This window comes from Alligator mississippiensis, chromosome 2 (assembly GCF_030867095.1).
Source record: "Alligator mississippiensis isolate rAllMis1 chromosome 2, rAllMis1, whole genome shotgun sequence".
Classification (NCBI taxonomy): Eukaryota; Metazoa; Chordata; order Crocodylia; family Alligatoridae; genus Alligator; species Alligator mississippiensis.
In genome coordinates this window covers 236,007,148-236,028,084 of record NC_081825.1, presented here as the reverse complement: position 1 = coordinate 236,028,084, position 20,937 = coordinate 236,007,148, and the positions used below count along the sequence as shown (strand labels likewise).

Below are 20,937 nucleotides of genomic sequence, written 5' to 3'. Positions count from 1 at the left end.
TGTCTTGATATGAGGGAGGCTGCCTCAGGGCTTTCCAGATTTCTCTCAAATGACCATCAGGTGCCAGTGGTCCGTGCCTTCTGGGCTAATTGCGTAACTCCATTCCTCTTCTACATCATGCCCCACACCTTGCAGATGGCATCCTCATTTGGTGTTCATTTCCACTTAGCCCCTTCTCTGGGGGTCTTGGATCCCCTTTGGTCCCATACACTCAGTTTCTCAATAGATTCCTGGGCAGTCTCTGGTTTTGCATGCTCAGCCCCTTAATCTGAGCTCCAGACCCCTCCCTGGATCCATAGGAATCTTCTCTTCTCCTTAGTTCACCCCAGGACCTGCAGACTGCTTTAGGTGTTACCCTCCATGTTGACCTTCTGGAGCTGCAGCCATCCTGCTGAGCTGGTGGTATTCTCTTAGCAAACCCCAGATCTTACTGCCAGTTTCTCTTGGGGCTTATACCTGCTCTAAGCCCTGCTCTCCTCCTGAGTCAAGTGACTCCCTCTTCCTGGCCTAGCCCTACCTGCAAACTCCCTGGGTCAGCTGACTCTAGGTGGCAGGCACTCAAGTGCCCTGCCACAAACACCAGTGGCACGTGTACAATAAGGGAAGAAATCCTCCTACACTGTTTGACATGGGTACAGCCTCATCTGGAGTCCAGTTTTGAGCCCTGCACTTCAAGGAAGATACGGACATATTAAACAGTATCCAGTGGAGAGCAACAAAAATGATTAGGGGTCTGGGTAGCCAGGCTTATGAGGAAAGGCTGAAAAAGCTAAGATTACTTAGTCTGGAGAAGAGAAGACTGAGAGGGATATTATAACAGTTTTGAAATACTTGAGGAAAAGGTAATTGTACAATGGATGGAGATGGATTATTCTCTGTGGCTGCAGGGAATGGAACTAGGGACAGTGGTCTCAAATCGCAGCAGGAGAAATTTAAGGCGGAAGTTAAAAGGAACCTTCTCATGCCAGGAGGTGGTTAAGCATTGGAACAGGTATCCCGGAGAAGTTGTGGAGTTTTGAAGAGCAGGCTTGACAAACGCTTGCCTGGGATGGTATAGATCAGTGGTGCTCAAGCTTTTGGCCCCATGGGCTGATGCTGTCCCTCCCTGCCCTGCACACCAGGAATGGGCCCTGGGGGCCTAGCATCGCCCAATCCAGTGTGCAGGGCCTGGAGTTTTCCACAGGTCTGTGAGAAGCCCTGCAGGCCAGACGACAGTACTGTGATAACTATAACTGAGGCCGTGGGCAACTGGTGCCTCCTAAGTCTGGGGGGGTCCCCAGCAGCCGATTGCCAAGCCAGCGACAAAACTGGACTTCTGGTTTTGCAACTCCCACTTCCAGGGGGTACACGGCTGATCTCGGGGTGCATGTGCACCTTGTATGCATCGCCAATGGCTGAGGCTGTCCCATTCAAATGTAGGGTCAGCAATAGAGCAATAAAATCAGGGCCTGAAGCTGGTCAGGGCTTTGCTTTGCATTTGTAGATGTGGAACTGGCAAGCCGCTTTCGGGTGGTGGGGTGGGGGGGTTGGGCAGGGCGTTCTGTTGCTCCTGCCTGTGGCAGGAATCTGTTGGGAGGCGTGGGGGAGAGTGACCTGGATTTCCTTAAAAATAACATGGTCACCATAGGTGTGAGAAGAATGGTTGTTTTTTCTATGTTCCCTTATGCTAGGGAATACGCTTAAATATTTTGAGCCAGGGAGTAGCTTCCTGGCCTTAAAATCTGAATACTTCTCCAAGCTGCTCTTTGGGAAACCAACTTTTTTTTGCCAATGTGGAATCTGAATCCTTCTAACAGATCTGACTGTAGCAGGGTGGGGTAGGGTGAGGCTTAAGGAACTGAATCACTGATCTAAGAATAAATCTGTTCAAAGAAACCATTCACTGCCTCCTGACCTTTGTGGATCTTGCGTCTTGATGCTCAAACTGTATTTGCCTGGGGGAGCCTTGTAAAAAAAATAACATGGGGGAAGGGGCTTTCCTGGGGAATGGCCAAGGACCCCTCAGTCATTCCTGAAAAGTAGAAGGGGAATCCCTGTCCTCTTGTAGCTGAAGAGGGCCTTTCGGAGAAACTCGAGAGGAATAGTCTGAAATTGACCTTTTTCATTAAGTTTTTCTATTATGCTTCTCCTATATCCCACACTGTCTTGAGGTAAGACCTGTTGAAGGGGTCTTACACAAGGGACACACTACAATAACAAGACTTTGGGAGGAATGAAACCTTTGAGCTCTAGCTTACTAATACTCTGCAACAGAAATGAGGTGTTTAGCGAGAGTTTGCCATATCTGTTTAATTACCTGATTTATATGGCCTCTGTTACTCTAGTATCCGAGCAGCATTGTCCCACACTACTTTCATCTAAATGAAAAGTGTAACTTAATCCATGCAGATGAACAAGGGAAGCACCTAGGTGTACTGAAGGGCAGTTGCTTTCTTGGCATGTTATGTTTAGTCACTGGTGTGTGTTAATTTTTGTAGGAAAAGGCATTATCTAGCAAATTAGGAGGTGGAACATCAGGTCTTGCAGCTTTCACAAACCTGCTTAAGCTATTCAATCCTAGTAGAGTAAAGCTATCCTTACATTGGAAAGGCTGGTAATAGGATATGAAGGAGGCTTAATTTAATCAGTAATGATGGGGAGCAACATTTTCAAAAGCACCTCTGACATAAGAACCTGTGTCCCATTGAAAGTCATTTGGATTTGGCCACTACTTCCCTTTGTTGCTTCTATATGCTTGAAAGGCTTGCAAGTGGACTTAAACAATGGCTGCTTTTCCCTATTAACCTCATAAGTGCTAATGCCGACACTGCTATAGTATTGGCTTCTCAAGTTTCAAGCTATAATATCTTTGTCATTTTTCTTATTTTGGAAGGTGAAGAATGAAGAAGACTTTATTAAAAGACTGGACTGCACACCTGACCAGCATCTCAAGGTGGTATCCATCTTTGGGAACACTGGAGATGGCAAGTCACACACCCTTAATCACACTTTCTTCTATGGTCGAGAGGTCTTCAAGACCTCTCCAGCTCAAGAGTCCTGTACAGTTGGTGTATGGGTAGCCTATGACCCTGTCCGCAAAGTGGTGGTAATAGACACAGAAGGTCTGCTTGGAGCTACTGTGAATCTGAGCCAGAGAACACGGCTGCTTCTGAAGGTCCTGGCCATTTCTGATCTTGTCATCTATCGTACCCGTGCTGACAGACTCCATAATGACCTCTTCAAATTCCTTGGGGATGCTTCAGAGGCCTACCTGAAACATTTCACCAAGGAGCTGAAGGCAACTACAGCCCGTTGTGGTCTAGATGTTCCCTTGTCCACCCTAGGTCCTGGAGTGATCATCTTTCATGAGACTGTGTACACCAAGCTCCTGGGCTCTGGTAAGTAGAGAGAAAGAGGTCTAGAATCAAAATGTGTCTGAACGTGATCTGTTTGTTAAACTAAATCTGTAACCTAGTAGTCAGTGATCTGAACTGGATTTGAGACCTGGCCTTTTTCATGGTCCAGGCTGGCAGAGGGACTGAGGAGGTAAGAGGCTCTACTTTGAGTAAATGTGTGGCCTAGAGCAATATCAAGCACCAGTTAGGGACCAGCATTGACTAGTTCTGAAGAGAATTCAGTCCGATTCTCTTTAACCTAGGATGATGACTGCAGCATTGGGCCGTGGAAGCTGCAATACAGTTTGGAAAAGTGAACCTGGTTGGACCCTCAGATTTAGGCAGGGGTGCAGAGGGTCCTCTTGCAATAATAAATGAATGAACAATAAATCATACCTGCATACTAACAAGAGTAAAGGAGACTGACTTGTTGCTGAATGTGTACCCTGCCCCTGGCACAGTCACTGACTTCTGTGGGTTGGGACCTTTCCTAAGCAGGCATGGGAATGGGACTGTGATGGTGGAGGCCAGTGGCAGATGGACTGATACAGCAGCATAAAAGTGCAGTGGAGCCAGTAGGGGCTTGATTTGTGTCTTAAAGGATGGTAGCCCACTGTGCTTTCATTTCTCATTGCCTCCCACTTCCTTTGCTGGTATGTTAAACTCAATTTGCATAAAGCATATTTTAAAATACATTACTTATCTTCATGTCTCTGGGTGAAATTTTAGCTTCCTGGAAAACTAATGAGAGTTTTGCCTTTGACTTCAAGAGAATCTACAGATTTCTCCCCAGATGTCTCCATTTCAAAATGTGCTGTGAATCCACTTGTCTCTCCGTGTCCTCCCCAGTCTTTGAGGGGAATTCTGGTACTTTCAGGTGGCTCTGTCACCACAGGCAGGGCTTACCTTCTTTCTGCTTGGGAACATCTGGAAATTACCTGCTATGCAAGACTACAACAACTCAAGTCCTAGCAACTTGCGCTATTGTTGCTGTTTTAGCTGACCAGAGAGTTCATGGGGAATAGAAAGCCCAAGGGACTTGGGACAGCACCTACCTGTCTTTTTAAAGTGCATTTCTAATCAGCAAAGTGGTCCTGTAAAAATGGCAACACCCTCTCATCTTGGCCAGGTAATTTTTAAATCAGTGAAGGAAGCCACGTTTCACACAGCATGTTAGTCAACTGGTAGAATTTGCTACCTCAGAGGTCAGCGTCAAATGCTGGAACTGGTTAATATTATGACCAGTAATGACATTTGTGGCTTGGTGTGCAAATGCAGGGTAATACAAACATATGCTTTGGGGTGTCAGCTGATTGCTGCAGGTGGCATGTCTCCCTAATATACATTGGTTTGCAGCAATGCACAGTTACCTATAATTGAGGGACAGTTATGGGATACATGCGACTTTTAGGGGAGGGGTGAGTCTGAATATGTTATTGCTGGAAGCTGGTTCTAGGAGTTAGTGTGGCTGGTGATTTGGCCTGAAAGTGTCCATTCTCTATGGTTGTGTTTCATAGAGGAGGGCTGATAAAGACTTCCTCTTTCCTACACTGGCCTTCATGGAGAACAATCATCTTGAGAATGGTGAGCCTAAAGAACAGAGCAGTGATCGGCTGTGAACACTAGGCTTCTCATGATGTGGTGTGGCAGCTTGGTGCCATGGACTGTAGGGTTATAACAAACCCTGTTTTTGGAGTGTTTATTTAGGGTCAGATATGGCCTCTAATTTTTGGTGCCTAGGTTGGACTCATAAAACAAGACATTAGAACTTGTTTGGCAACTGCAGTTGCTAGTGATTTCAGTTTTAAAGGATCTCTAAAACTTGGTTTTAGGGTCTGAAGATGGACACTCAAAATTAGAGACCACCTCTTGAAAATGTATTTCCCTTTTCCTACACGTGAAATAGAGCAATGCCAATTTATCTGCATCACAGAAGTGTGATGAGAGTTAGTTAGGAATGTTAGTATAGCACTTGACACTGTTAAAACACTGCATGATTAAGTGTTGTTTTAAATCAACTGTTGTTAATGTACCTGTTGCTGGTTTTGAATGTGTTTTTAGATCACCCCTCCGAGGTGCCTGAGAAACTCATTCAGGATCGGTTTCGAAAACTAAGCTGTTTCCCCGAAGCCTTCAGCTCAATTCACTACAAGGGAACAAGGACTTACAATCCCCCTACAGACTTCTCGGGACTTAGGCGAGCTATAGAGCAGCAGCTGGAGAACAATACAACGCGCTCTCCCCGGCAACCTGGAGTTATCTACAAAGCGCTGAAAGTAAGTCATCTGTAGCAAAATGTGGCTCACTGGGAGCTGGACCAATGTGCAAAGTATCCTTATTCATATTTGTAACACCATTGCTAAATACCTTGCACCTAACAGAGTTAGAATACACGGAATGCTAATGCAGAATTCCAGGTATCTGGACAAGAGGCAGTCTTTTAGTACAGATCGACTTATAATAGATGAATAAGTTGGGTGGTTCTTTCTAGGGGAAAGAAAATGTAAGAGGAGAAGATAGAAGTGATGGTGACTCTGGAAGTTGAGGTGAAAAGGTTTGTAGGAGCACTGGAAGACCTGTATCACAAAACCCATAGACTTGGCTAGGAAGAAGCTATTAGTGAGCTTCTTAAGGGTACCTTCCATACCAAATTGTTGGGCTTTCCAAAGGAGTTACAAACAAGGAAGTCTTGGCATGGGATACAGACAGTATATTCAAGGAGCTAGGAGGGGCAAAGGGAGGAGTGAGATGTGCCAGCGGATTGAAAGGCAGGTGGGAACAGGAGATGGAGTGTTGAGAATGGAAGCATACTAGATGGACTGAGATATTTGTAGGATTATTATCCCCAGAGTATCTGGGGATACTCTTAATTTCCAAACCAAAGGAGACTGAGTTTTTGTTTTTCTCCAATGCATGTTTGGCAGTAGCATAACTAGGGGTGGTCAAGAGGGATCCCCCATCCTTACAGAGGCCCCCCACCTCCGCTTTTGAATCCTGTGTCCTCTGTCCTCGGAACCATTTGTCCCTCTCTCCCTTCCTCTCGCCCTTCCCCCCAGCCCCCCTCCTACTTGCCCACTGTCCTGCAGGATTTGCTTGGGGCAGCAATTCTGTTTGTTAGCTCACTGATGTTTGTTTTTTTCCCCACAGTAAACTGAAGAAATGAGTTTGCATTTAGTTTGGACAGTAGTTGGTTCTGTGGCCATTACTATCTCTTTCTAGGTTGGAAAGTTTCATCATCTGCATCTTCCTCTTGCATTCTCGAGCTACCTCCTATTAGTGGGATGTTTCCAGTGGTCTAGTTGAATTTAGCTGTTGTAAAAGGTATCTTGGTTGTGGAGGGACAAGGGATATTATTTAGCTGTAGCCAATTTAAGGGAGGCCTCTGGACTTCAGAGCTGATCCCTTGAACTGGACTCTGTAATCAGTGGATAGTCAGTACTGAGGGCAGAACGTATGCAGTATGTGATCCCAGTGATCTATTACTAATAGTGGCAGCTGCATTTTATATCAGTTGCAGCTTTTTCCAGGCATGTGGCTGCAGAGTGTTATACCCAGGTTTGTATCTGATAGGATAGACTGTACTCTATAGACCATTCCCAGATGGAAACGGCAATTTTTGTCACCATGGCTATGTGGACATCCAGCAAAAGTGTCTAAAGATTCCAAAATTATAATCTGACTCTAAAAAGAAGTCCCCTCACCCTATTTCTATGGTGGGAGTTATTACAAGGAAATAAGTCCTTTAGGTCTATTCATTTCTTATCAGCATCACCAGTGTCTTGCCTTGGTTCATTTGCTCTGCATCCAGGTCTTGAGTTAATTATTGGGAGAGCTGGCAGCTGGTACTGTTTATGTTGGATATAAAGGATATGTAAACCTCTGCTGCCATCTGTATATTGCTTGTTTCAGTAGCTCTCCACTGGCTTCTGAGAGGTGGTGAACAATATGGGAGAGGATTGAGGTGTGAGACTTTGGAGATGAAGCTTTTTTCATGTTCCTTGTACAAAACCTTGACCTAGTTAAGTCAGATTGTTTAATAATCCCTTTGAGCTTTCTGGAATTGAGGCAGAGCAAAATAAAAGCTCCCTCTGTACCATACTTGGGTCTGAAGCCTTCCTGAGAGGGATCCAAGATGCCAGCAAATTAACAGGTGGTATGGGCAATTTCTTTTGCTAGGTGCTGGATGAGCTTGCAGTTCCATATGTCAGCAGGCTAACTTGATGGTGATAGCCATATGAAAAGAAAGAGGCTTTGGTGATAAGGTGCAAATGAAAGGAATAATATAACTTCCTGTCCTTAATTCACTACTAAACAGACCTTGAAAGACTTGGTTTCCCCAAACCAGTGGCAAGATGAACAGTACTTTTTAAAACAGTATCATACAGTGTACCCTTACTTGATATGATCTCTTCCAAATACCTTGCAAAATAGAATAATCAGGTTTTAGTATTAGTATAATAATACTTCGTGCATAATCTCCTGAGGGATTGGCAGAAAGGAATTTTGACTGAGATTCATCTGTATGAAATGTAGATAGTGTGGCGAAATCTTTAACTTGAGCTTATCCTACCCTTTCAATTTGTTCAACACTTCAGTACTGCAGGGAAACCTAAGATAGACACCAGGGTGCTTAGTGGAGGTAGGGCAATTTTCATGGCACGTATATCAAAACGTGTACAAATATAACTTTTTAAAACAACATTACTCTGGCTCTTGAATACACTAATTGTAGCTTTTTATAGGGTACAGCCAGGCCCTGAACCTCACTTAAACTATTTTACATGACGCTACCTGTGGTTTCCATTGACCTTAATCAATATTAGTTAATGTATGTCACTTAGTTTGAAGCCCAGCAAATATATTAAGCATGCAAGGGCAAACTTGAATCCCACAGGAAAAGCAACAAAATCCTCTTTTTTACCCCTCACCCAACTGTTTCATTTGGGTGTATATAAGCTGTTTTCTCCAATCCTTTTTGCCCATTCACAGAACTCCAAAGATGGAAAATATTCATGAGATCACCCAACCCATCTTGCTGCCAATTGGTCTTGTTTGGTTACTGTCCTTCTGTTAGAAGGAAGACGGAGGGGATTTTGCATTTCTCTTTGTGGCTCAGGCTGGTATGGTTTCCTAATTAGCAATCCATTATTCATTAGCTGCAATGCCCAGCTAGTTCTCTCTTCCAAAAGAGGAACTGATTGGGCACCTATGAGGAGCATCTCGGGATGTCCATGAAGACCTGCATCTTAACAGAAAGCTCTTACTGACCTGGGGAATCACTCTCTGTTGCTCTGAATTCCTCACCATTCTCTCTCTCTCTCTCTCTCTCAGGCATTGAGTGACCGGTTCAGTGGTGAGATCCCTGATGAGCAGATGGCTCACAGCTCCTTTTTTCCAGATGAGTATTTCACTTGCTCCTCTGTATGCCTCAGCTGTGGGTAAGTCCATGAGAAACAAGCTATCATTCTTCTAGTGCTTAGTAGTGTCAGGGTATTTTAACATCAGAATGTATTGTCATTGTGAGGTCACAAGTACCCTGAAAAGAAGCATCAGGAAATGACATCAGTGTGGTACCACCTTAACATTTAAATACAGAATTTGGCTGTTTTTATTTGAAATTGGAAACTATTTGAACTGGCTGAAAAACGGTTTAATTTATATACTTTGACAATAGCTGTCGCCACATTGCAGCTAGATAGCATGGTCTTTGTCCTCGGTTTTTCATGTATTACTATTATCTCGTTGCCCGTGTCTCCTCCACAAATAGCATATGTAAGTATGTGGTCTCCAAATTGCAAAAGCCCATCATAGGGTGGAGTTAGAAATGGGCAATCTACAAAAATCCTTAGAAGTTAGAAAGGCTCCACTGGTAGTTATTCCTGTTAGGTTAAAATAGCTGATTGTGTAGATGTATACTTTGATCATTTTTACCCAATGTTGAACTGTAACATATGGCCTGTGAGTAGCAGCCATGCTGACCTGGGCTGCAAAAATTTTGCATACCTGAAAGAGTTGGACTTGATTGGAACTTGAGAGGAAGACCTCTCTACAGAAAGTCCTGGGCATGGGGTTGATGAATCAATAAGTGCTGGACAGTCCTCCTAAATCATACTGAGCTGTATGAGCATGATTACAATGGATTGTTCTGCTGGAAGTCCTATCTGTCAAATAAAAAGTAAAACTAAATTGCCAATTTTTGAGGTCATTAGAGATTCTTCTATAGCACACTTTAAGAGCTGGGAAGCTAGCTTAGGTATCTTGGCCAATTTCTAGATTTGATTAGTTCCATCTAGATTTTCTACAAACCAGGTACAATATTCATTTCCTGCACCAAAATGCTCCGTAGTTCTGTCTTGTGATGTGAAATGGTTGCTTTACCTCACTCAGATGTTTCAGTGGCAGATAAAATCAGTATTAGATATACACGTTTTGAAGAGGTTTGAGATTAGCAGGACTATACCTGTTTGTTAATAACATAACTGACGTTATGTTGAGATTCGTCCAGTGTCAGATTGACTGACTTTATAGCTGGCTCATTGCTTGCATTTGAATTCCAGATGTGGCTGCAAAAACAGTATGAACCATGCGAAAGAAGGAATTCCTCATGAATCCAGGAGCCGATGCAGATACTCTCACCAGTATGACAACAGAGTCTATACCTGCAAGGTGAGCAAAGTTGTAGGGACAGGATCCAGGAAATGGAGGGGAAGAGAGAAGGAGAACTGAGGCTTATGGGCTCCTATACATGTGCGTGGAGCCTGCTGCAACATGCTGGAAAGCCAGTGCGTTGGATTAACTGAGTCTGCTGGAGCATGAAAATTGACATACTCTGGCAGCCATCTTCGTCGCATGTATCAGCACTGCCATGCATCTCTGCACTGAAAAAATGGTGGTGAGGCACTATGAAATAAAACATGATTGAGCTTTAGATCAAAGCACCCCACTGCCACTTTTTCAGTGTGGGGATGCGCGGTGACATTGCTATACGAGACGCATGGGCACTTCTTAATTAGCAGAGCTCACTAATTAAAGTGCCCAGTAGTGCATCCCACAGCATGTGTAAAAATGCCCATGAATGAGGAGTATCACTTGCATGTTCCTTTTGTTTTGGAGACTTGTAGGAGCAGCCCTTGGCACTGACACAGGAGCAAGACCCCTGTTGATCTTTAATGGCACTGCGGTTTTTGTTCTGTTTCAATGCAGCTCAATCACACTGTGGGTATTGTTCACTAACTAACTAAATCACCAGCTTTGCTCCCAAATCTCAAGATGAACCAGGCATTACATGTTGCCCTTCAGTCTCAGCATGCTGAGTACACTTTAATTGTTCTCCCCACTTCCTTACACCCACCCTTACAGTAGCTGATTTCTCTGAGCTGAGTGTAACATGGCCTTGTGGGAGGCTTAGTTTTTCAGCCCTAGTCATCTCTGTTGTTAGGCTAATGAAGTCACCTGGGAAATAATGCACAAAACCGCCATTACCAATCATGGGATTCATCATGTGATCTCTTTTTAGCAAACAGTCTCCACAAACAAACGCCAAATACAGCCTTTATTCCCTTTATAACCAAATGGCTATGGGAATCATGGAGTTCACAGTTCCAAGTCATGCCATTTTAATTTATTACTCATGTTCTAGGGCTGTTACGAACGAGGGAAGGAGGTCAGCGTGGTGCCCAAAACGTCTGCTTCCACTGACTCGCCTTGGTTGGGCCTTGCCAAGTACGCCTGGTCAGGGTGAGCACAGAAGCAGGGAGTCTCTCTGCTTTTCCATATTTTCTCCTCTTGCCAGATCCTTTGGCCTCCAGTTCCTTACTAAGGTGACCCTTTCTTCTCTTTGTCTACTCCCTGCAAAGGTATGTGATTGAGTGCCCTAACTGTGGAGTGGTATACCGCAGCCGACAATACTGGTTTGGAAACCAAGATCCTGTGGACACAGTGGTGAGGACGGAAATCGAGCATGTGTGGCCAGGAGTAAGTTTTGGTGAGGTGGTTTTGGAGAATGGGGTGGTAGTGGAAGTGTTTTTAGGTAGTGGTAGTACTGTGACTATTGAGCATCTTTCTAAGTGTGGGATCCGTGGAGTAAAAGGCTGTCAGTTTTGTCTGGGCAGACATTAAAAACTGGATTGGAGATGGTACTAGTGAACCATGTTACAGTGGCTGTGTGTGTGAAGAGTTAGAAAACTTAAATCATCAGAAATGGAAGAGATCTGTTAAGTCTAAACAAAAATGTAGAATATTAGTGGCTTTCCTTCTGAACTGTTCCATGCACACATTCCCTGTGAAAACTAACCATGCACAGCATCCTAGAAAACAATGGTATAAAGACACACTCAGGAAAACCCTTCCTCTAACAAAGTATCATAGAATCTCCAATGTCCACGAAGGACAGAGAGGAAGTTCCATCTCCTCCGAAAGCGTTGCACAACATGTGGCACAGTAATCAGGTTAGCTTGAAAGGAAAAGGGGCTGTGAATTGACCCAGTTGGTATTAGATTTCTTGGGGTAAATGCTTACATCATTACAATCCCCTTTTGCCCTATGAAGAGGAAGTGCAGAACCTCCAGGTGCAATGCTTACGTTTAACAGTAGTGATGGATGGACATTTTGCTCTGAGGGAAGGCTGTGTGAGAAATGAGATTTCCTGTCAGTTCTTAAATTTTGTAAAATTCTTAAGTTTATCACATAAATCCACATTTTTATTTTATAGACAGACGGATTTCTGAAAGACAACAATAATGCAGCTCAACGTCTGCTAGATGGGATGAATTTCATGGCACAGTCCGTGTCTGAGCTTAGCTTGGGACCCACAAAAGCTGTGACCTCTTGGCTGACGGACCAGATTGCTCCTGCCTACTGGAGACCCAACTCTCAGATCCTGGTACACCAGAACTACTACACCTCCATGCTCTTAAGAAAAATGCTTCTCCCTGTGCATAGCTGAAAATTCCCTTCTGCCAACCGCTACTAAGATAATAAAATATCTGTTTGGTTTCAGACCTCTCTTATCCCTAGGACTGCAAGTAAAACTCGCCGCCTTCTTTTTAAAGCTCCCTGCTAGCTCCGTGTTTTGGTTCAGTCCGAGAAAGGTTAAACATAGAATCAGATATCATTCTTGCCCTTCTGTCCCCCCATTTAATTGCCCCTCCCTATTGTAGACCCTTTCACCCCATCAGTAGTGTTGATGAAAATGCTGGCTCCCATGGTCCTGTCTGTGGGTTTAAAGAACCACATTTGAAGTCCTAGGCTCCTAGTTTTGCATTCTCACAAAAATGAGAGCTACTGACTTGCACCAAATATAAAGCTGAAGATTAAAACATGGCCCTGGCTATTCAATTAGAAAAAGTCTCTCAGTTCCTTCCAGAGAACCAGGAGAGGAATTGGGCAGATAGATGGCAAAAACGGAAATGATCATCTTAACGTTGTATCTACAGTGCAGCTGGTAGGCCTCTAGGTATCCAGGAAAGCGTAGCAGTAACCAATCATAATTAAGACCACAGGGATCATGGTAATGATGTTGACCCTAGCCAGAACCTTTCTCTAGGCTTGAAATTCTGGGGCCAGATGGACAATGTTTGTACCACCCAGAGTGGCGTTTTTAATCTATGAAACTTCAGTGAAAGACAGACTGGTAAAATGGGAGTGCATAGAGGGTCCAGGTGTGCCATACTCCCTGCTGCTGCAGGCTCTGGCTTTTTGGATGCTCTTCATGCCAAAGGCAGTTAGGAAAAATGAACTGACAGTTTCTCTTTCTGTTTTGTCATCTTCAGAATTGCAACAAGTGTGGCATACCCTTTAAAGATAACGATACTAAACATCACTGCCGGGCCTGTGGAGAGGGCTTCTGTGATGGCTGCTCATCCAAGTCCCGCCCTGTCCCAGAGCGGGGGTGGGGTTCAGCACCTGTGCGAGTGTGTGACAGCTGCTATGACAACAGGGGCATCCAGTTAGGTAATCTGACCTACTCATCCTGGTCCTGGGAACTAACACGGTCAGAGCTAATCAGACACTGTAGGTGTAAATAGACCATAAACATTTTTATGGTGGCATAAAGGCCAAGCAAATGGATGTCTGTACTCCTTTTCACACCACAAATGCCCACCATTTGTGGCTGTGACAAAGTTGGTAATCGTTCCTCCTGCTTTTATTGTGGCATACATGTTAGTTTTATGAAGCTGCCCATGATCTCCAATTGCATGGGCAAGTACTTCCAGGGTTTGAGGGGCCTGATTCTATGCCCCAGGAATTCCCATACAGGATAGGGTCCTGCAAGTCCCAGGAGTGCCTGTCCAGTTTTCCCCGCTTACACATGCCTTGGAAGATTTTGCTAGGGCATGTCTCTGTAAGCAGGGAAAGCTGGGGCACCCCACTTAGAGAGAAGCCTCCAAGATTGCCTGAAGCCTGTAGATTTCCCTGCTTAGAGATGTGGCCCAGGGAGTCTAAGGCATATTTCTGTAAGCGGGGAACACATTGACCATTGTCCTGGGGGATCAGGCCCTTGTCCAATGGAAGACGATGGGCCATATGTTTTACCCAATTAAGTGGATTAGTGTGACATCTTACCACAGCTGATCCATTTCACTTGGCAATGTCTGTTTATACCCTGTGTCTACAGTCTTGGTATTGGTCCCTTGATAACACCCCCATTCTAGGGCAGACTGTGAGGTTGGGATCTCAGTTGCACTGAATGGGTAAATAGATCTGCTTACAATAGGTACAGTGTTCTTTGGGGCAGGCATTCACGCTGAATCCGTAAATGCTTTTACTGGGGAAGTCAAGGAACCCAGAAAGATCACCCTGACAAAGGCTCTTCATAATCAATTACTGGCAAACGTGATCCTTTAGAATTATTCATTTTGGATTTTTAGCCCAGTTGCACATCTTGCTAGTTGGGAGTAGTATGACAGGGGATGTTGGTGCTAGAGTAGATGGGGGATCTTTTGTCTACTTGGATAAAGGGAAATCATAACAGTGAAGGTTGAGAAAATCAAGGGAAGGCAAGGAGGATTTTAAGTGAAGGCTGAGTATTGTTTGCCTGCACTGGGATACTAGAGAGCCCCTTGAGTATTGCTAAAGCAAAGTAACTTTAATTTTGCTGGGTCCACTAGTTTCTCTGCTAATGCATGTTAATTGAGACATGGCATAAATTGTGTGTCCTGTCTTGAACCCTAACTAACTTGAGCTGAACACTATAACACTAACTCTGTCATGCAGATGTGTCTGAGCCACAGACTGATGAGGAAGGTGGAACGCTGATTGCCAGGAAGGTCGGCGAGGCAGTGCAGAGCACTCTCGGAGCTGTGGTGACTGCCATCGACATTCCACTTGGTGGGCATTGTGGGAATCCAATTGTTTTTCATTTAGAAACACTTTTATTTTGCATTGGTTAGACCATTCTTGTTGGTTAGACTTCAGTTCTTGAATGAAAGTCAATTTATGGCTGGAGGCCCTGTTTTTAAGGGTGGTGAGCACCTCTGCAAATTAGCTCTCGAATGTAGAGTGCTGGCCATTTACGTATCATGCAGCAACTTCAATGGTTCAGCAGACGCATCTAGTTTAACTGTTGTCTTGCAGTCAAGCTGCACTCTTTTCTTAATGACCAAACATCTCCAGGAGCTGGAGGGCAGTAGAGAGCATCATACTGCACTAACTGCTGATCAGTCCTTTTCTCCCTTGCTTCTGCTAGAATGTCATCAGCTCATATAGCTGGCAGCACTTTTTATGATCTAGTGAAGTGGAAACGGGAATGAAGCTTTTGCTTACTTCCATCATTATATGCATGCCAAAAAGGATGGTGGCTACACTGGTCCAGTGAGATGGCCAAAAACCAGAGGGAACTCTCGATGAGGAAGAGAAAGCCCACCTCCTTGAAATGAGTGTCTAGACAAAAGGTGCCACCATTTAGAGAGAGTAAGAAAAAAAGCTGTTGAATTATGCAGGGGAAGAATCTGTAGGAAAAAAACCTCAAATTGCCTGAACTTGCTGGGGTTTTGCCTATTAGTCTATGATGTTCTGTGGACAGAACTCTAAATGAGCATTAGGGACTGTGACAGATATGATTTGCAGGGCCTGGGGCCCTTCCCTCCTCTTCCATAGCTGAGAACCCAAGTGCTAATGAGGGTGGGTCTTTCTGATCCTTTGTAGGTCTCGTGAAAGATGCCGCGAGACCTGTGTACTGGGTACCAGATCATGAAATCCTGCATTGCCACAACTGCCGGAAGGAATTCAACGTCAAGCTCTCCAAGCACCACTGCCGAGCCTGTGGCCAAGGGTTTTGCGATGAGTGTTCCCACGACCGCAGAACAGTTCCTTCCCGTGGATGGGATCATCCAGTTCGAGTCTGTTTTAACTGCAATAAAAAACCCGGTGACCTTTAACCCCAGCTTCCCCTCCAGGTCCTTCACAATTCCTTAGGTTCTCAGGGTTAGAAAAAATATTTGGTCTCCCTTTCACCTTTTAACCTGTTGCAGCCAGAGTGCATGTTTCTGATCTCCAGCCCTCTCTCATGTTATTTCCATCCTGGAATGCTGGGAAATGAGCTTGAGTGAATAAACTGGGCCTTCAGGTTTTAATTTCAAAATGATTGGGGAAGAGGGGAGCTCACTTGTAAAATGAGCAAACCAAAATCCAATGTATTTTATTCCGGTTGAAGTATTTATCTATATCTCTATATAATTTAGTATACTAAGGATGCAGTTGGCAAATGAAGCTTTGAGTATTTCTAGCTCAAATAAAGAGATGCAGTTGTTCCCTGCTGTATTGGGTTGAACTTGTAGCCACTGCAGTGCCTTCCAGCTTTTTTTTTTAAATGTTTTGCTGCTCATGTTGTCCTGCTTGTAAAGGTTTGGGCCCTTTGCTGCCAGGGAGGCTCAGGGCTTCTTGAGTGGGACACATAAATTGCATTTGACAATGGGAATGGCCCTGCATCTGGAAGCCCCCCACCTCATGGCACAAAAGGGTTAAATCCATATCAGTTTGCAAAGTCTATTTCCATCACAGTCCTAAGTGCTAGGCGTGCAGGGAGGAGGAAGTAAAGCTAATGCCCTGGTAGAGTCTCAGCTAGGGCTGTCAAAGGAAAAATAAATGGGTTGGCACCAAGGCACCTCCAGTAACAGGCATTTCAACTTCAGTACAGGATCTCAAGGTAACAGGGTTGTCCTTTTCTCACCACATTTGCCCTGCATTTGGAGTTCCTTTGGGAAGACAAATTTCTCTGTGAAGCTTGTTGCACAGCAAGAGCCTCATGTTCCAAGCAGAGATGAGAGAAGTCCTGGTTAGGTGAAAGAATGCATGGCCTGAAGTCTGTTTGCCTGGGTTGTAATTACTTAAGTTGTTTATGTGGTTCCCAAATCCGTGGCGCTTCTTGGAGATAGCTGTATGGAAAGGACTCCAATCCTGTAATAAAACAAATCTGCCAATCCATCTGGAAAACAGGAACCTCTTCTCTCCTGCTCTTAGCAAGTTGCATCTGCTGAACTTTTTATCTTTTCAGGAGATGCTTACATGAAACCACTGACCCATATGCATCAGTGATCAAACCACTCAGCTAAACTAATACTCTGTGTTTCTGTGGATTATTGGCTCCCACAACAAGAAACAAGACCATCATGAACTGAACTGGGTTAGAAAATATCCTGTTTGGCTCATGTGGACAAAGGTGGTCCTACTGAAGGAGACTTGTCTTCACCTGTAGTGACTGGAGTTTTGATGCAATTCCCTGGAACTGATCTTTGTCCAACTTGTTAAATGTTCAGTTGTGTAGTTCAACACCTAACTCCCCCATTTAGGACTGTATTATTCAATTGTCTGCTATAAAAAGACTATACCTTCTGAACAAGTGTACTGGCTTTTTCCTTGTAACCAGTTCCCTTTCTGAGACCTAAGGAATGTGTTTGCAATGTAGCTTCCCCCTAGCACCTGTTACAGGCTGAAGCAGGAAACTTTTGGCATTGGCTAAATTTGCTAGAGACTGACTTGTATTTTGTAATCGAAAGCAGTCAGAAGGAGACAGTTGCCACAGGTGATGGTGTGATAAGAGTGGGTAAAAGTCTTATCTTGGGAAATACATTTTTCAGCAGAGTTCTGCACTTTGACGTCTTTATTTTTTTAACAGGGGTTAGGCTGTAGTTACACTGTTGCTGTTTTGTAGGCCATGTCCAGTGCGTCTTCCATGCATGTAACTTTTACTACTATGGTAATGCACACAGAGAAACCATCCATTACATTACTTCTATAAAAGCCTTCTGGAATCTGTTTTGGGGTCTTTCCCTGTCCTTGCCCCCTTCTCCCCCTGCAGACAGATCTGCTGTATCAGTGGAAGATGAAACAAAATGCTCTTTCTACATTCCCAGCATGCATGTTCTCTAGTATCCACATATGTGTCACAACATGCAGTCCATTCTTGATGGACTGTCCTGGTGCTATAGGGTTTTTCTTTCTGGGATCTCTTCAACAAAGCAAGATGCTTTTTTGTGCTTACCTGAAATGGAGTAATCTTATCTCTAGACAAGCATGTGAAGAGAGGATACTGTAGCTCAGAACCAGCATATACTCCAGTTCCAAAGCACAGGCAAAGTCCAAAGTCTAACAACAACAGACTTTTGCCTGAGCAGGGTAACAAGAAGGAATATTAAAAACTATGGTAACACATTGCTTTCTCAAGGAAATTGGACTGGTTTACCTTTTAAATCAGTTTTTAGACCAATAAAATTAAGCTAATGTGGATTCTTCTGTGCATACATATTTCAGTTTTGAGTGGTTTATCTTTATTTAAATGTTGTACCCAGGCCACTTAAACTACACTAAAATAAGTCAATCTTATGCAAAAATAAGACTGTCCATAAGGGGGCTGCATTAGTTTAAACTAAGTCTTTAAATTGCACCTTAGGTTCTACTGGTGCAACTTTTCTATTTAAGTGTGTCCAGTGAGACTACCTAGATGGAAGGAGCAAAGGGAAATTGTGTGTCTGGCTAATGAGCCTCCTTGATGATATGGTTGCTGCATCTGTCAAAGGTGGTAGGGCTAAACTGTCCGTGGTAGGCCCTACATTCTCCTTATTCTGACTGCACTGGGAATTGTGAACATATGGGAAATAGAGCACAGGCTAAAGCGTGTTTTTTGGGGGTTTTTCTGTTTTTTTTTGGGGGGGAGGGGTTCCCTCTCTTTTTAGCTTCTTTCCTAGCCCCAAAGGAGCCAGATTCAAGGTCCTGCTTTGAGGCAGGAATATGGTCACCATAGAGACAAGTAGACCAAGTGCTACTAAGCCTCAATTACATTCTCAATGAAGGCAATGAAAAGATTTCCATAGAATTATAGGACACCTAAATCAGTCACTGAGAAGGGATAATAATGCTTAGAGTATGCATTAGGTGAGTCCAGTAGTACATGGCATGAACAGAATTCTGTGTCTAAGACCAAACTGTTTTGTAAGCAGATGGGCTTGGAACAAGCCTTCTCCCTTGACTCAGGTGAGGCTGCTTGGTTTCTGCAGCAAGATGAATGATGTGTGGAGAACAATATGAAAAATGGTAAAAGGGAAAATGCTTGTAAGCAGGTAACATGGCAGCAACATGAGCAAGGAAGCAGAACTCTCATTGTGAAGACAGGAAAAGGAGGACTTATAATAAAGTGAATTTTACTCATGATCTCAAAGAAACTATATCTGCAGACATTCTCACAGCACCTTAACTAAAGTGTCTCTTGCAGAAATGCTATCTCCATGCATCAGCAACCGTCTTCTGAGCTCTGGACAATGCTTCATCACCTCAGCCTGGAAGATGTTTGATACTTTAATGAAGTTGATCCGTGTGATGTGGAGAATGTTTATTAGATTTGGCAAGCTAGAACTGAAGAATGAAATCGATTAAAGCAAAGGTGTGCTTCCCTGATAAATGAAAAATTCCAATGTAGTTTCAAAATATGAATGTGTGAGTTTTGTATATAACCTATGAATAAGTTACAGTTAAATTTCAATAACTCGTGGTAGGAGTTTGTCCTTTGGACCAAATGGGTCACTGTAGTATTACTATTTCAGTGGCTTCAGTGAATGTTTGTCTTAAACTGAATTCAGTATCTTGTTGTCTGAGAGGTGGCAAGATAACAGAATATCTCGCTTTACAGAATAGAGCAGCCAATGGTTGATACTAATCTGTTGCCAGAAAGAGGGTGTTGGATTAATGGTCAATCAAGAAATCTTTGCATCTTTCCTGACTTAGCAAATGTGGTAAAAAGGAGGTGGGGTGGGGATCATGAATTAATAGCTGATGTGCAAATAGATCTGAAAGCTTGTGTGAAAGGTGTATAACAAGGTGTACAGTAAACAGCTTGAATTTCAAGAGGATGAAGTGTGGCTGATTTTGTTCTCTGCTCCAACTCATTTATCTCAAATGTCAATGCTTGTGTCAATTACATGGAAAGAAGTAGATGCTCCACTGAATATAGAAGGTGGATTTTCCTTTTTTTTAAGTCCAACTGAGGATGAGCCTTTTCTGTTACTGTAAGCTTCCTCAATCTTGAATAGCCCCGTTTTCCATGACTATGAAACAGAGCTCCAAGGCAAAACCAGAGGTATGGTAGAATGTATGTTCCTAAGTGGAATGAGATGGTCATAGGGATGAAGGACAAAGGGCAAAGAAAAAGCTAGCAGGAAGCTGTAGACAAGGGTTTCTGTTTTTTATTATCCTGTTTTGCTGTTTCTTCATCGTGTAACCTCATCCTTTTGTTCCCATCTTCATGGCCTCTAAGTTACATTCACTCCAATTTACTTGCATGTAATTTACATTCTCATTTATGGTACCTCTAAATTGGATTTTTGTCCCTGTTCTGGAAAACAGAACAATCCCACCTACACAGATCTGTCTGGCCATGTAACAACTACAAACCACCCACTGCCTACTATAGAACCCTTTAGCACCTCTGCCAAAGACCTACGGAAGTAACCAGTTCCCAAGTTGCTCTGAAGTAGTCTGTACTCTAGTATCAAGAAAGGTTTCTGGTTTCTAAACCTGATCATATAAAGGACCAACTGCAGTTCTTTTTACATGCAGCACTGTCATCACTACCCAGCCTGTTCAGGTTTAAGTACTGATGTCTCATTTTTGTTTATTTAGCATCTTCCCTTTTCTGTTTCATTCACTGTAAAACGTGTGCTCTCAAGAGCTATGCTCTTGGTACACTGGGTGTCTACACAAGGCCTTTACTGAACAGCTGATCAGTTAACTGTGCAGTAAGTATCTTGGCATTTGTGTGTGCACCCCTATTGGGGCACACAAAACGAATAAACTCTGCAGCAGCATAGTCTTGTAAAGTGTAAGTGCTACCCTCCTGTGGAGTTTTTTTGTGCACAGCAGCACACATGTAGATGTTGCCTCAGCTGGCTGGGTCACAGGGTGCCTCAGTGCAGGGCTAGCCAGCAGGCAACCCCGGCACTGAAGCACCTTGTAACCTAGCCAGCTGCTCCACATCTCCACATGCCTCAGCAAGGGGTCTGTGATCAGCTCTAGAGTTTATTGGATCACATTAATTGCACATGTAGATGCACCCTGCCTTTCTTAAGAAGCCATC

At 43.8% G+C, this 20,937-nt stretch overlaps 1 protein-coding gene across 2 annotated transcripts in view; it reads left to right on the top strand.

The window, feature by feature from the left end:
* Window positions 1–19,709, top strand: part of ZFYVE1 (zinc finger FYVE-type containing 1) — a 33,455-nt gene extending 13,746 nt beyond the window's left edge. For both annotated transcript variants that reach the window (XM_059722925.1, XM_006272561.4), the window contains exons 3-12: window positions 2,873–3,377; window positions 5,436–5,650; window positions 8,706–8,812; window positions 9,932–10,040; window positions 11,014–11,111; window positions 11,231–11,348; window positions 12,085–12,255; window positions 13,145–13,325; window positions 14,589–14,702; window positions 15,519–19,709. In XM_059722925.1, coding sequence (XP_059578908.1) covers window positions 2,873–3,377; window positions 5,436–5,650; window positions 8,706–8,812; window positions 9,932–10,040; window positions 11,014–11,111; window positions 11,231–11,348; window positions 12,085–12,255; window positions 13,145–13,325; window positions 14,589–14,702; window positions 15,519–15,751 — 1,851 coding nt within the window. In that variant the 3' untranslated portion in view covers window positions 15,752–19,709. The remainder of the gene's footprint in view (window positions 1–2,872; window positions 3,378–5,435; window positions 5,651–8,705; window positions 8,813–9,931; window positions 10,041–11,013; window positions 11,112–11,230; window positions 11,349–12,084; window positions 12,256–13,144; window positions 13,326–14,588; window positions 14,703–15,518) is intronic.
* Window positions 19,710–20,937: the final 1,228 nt, after the last annotated feature.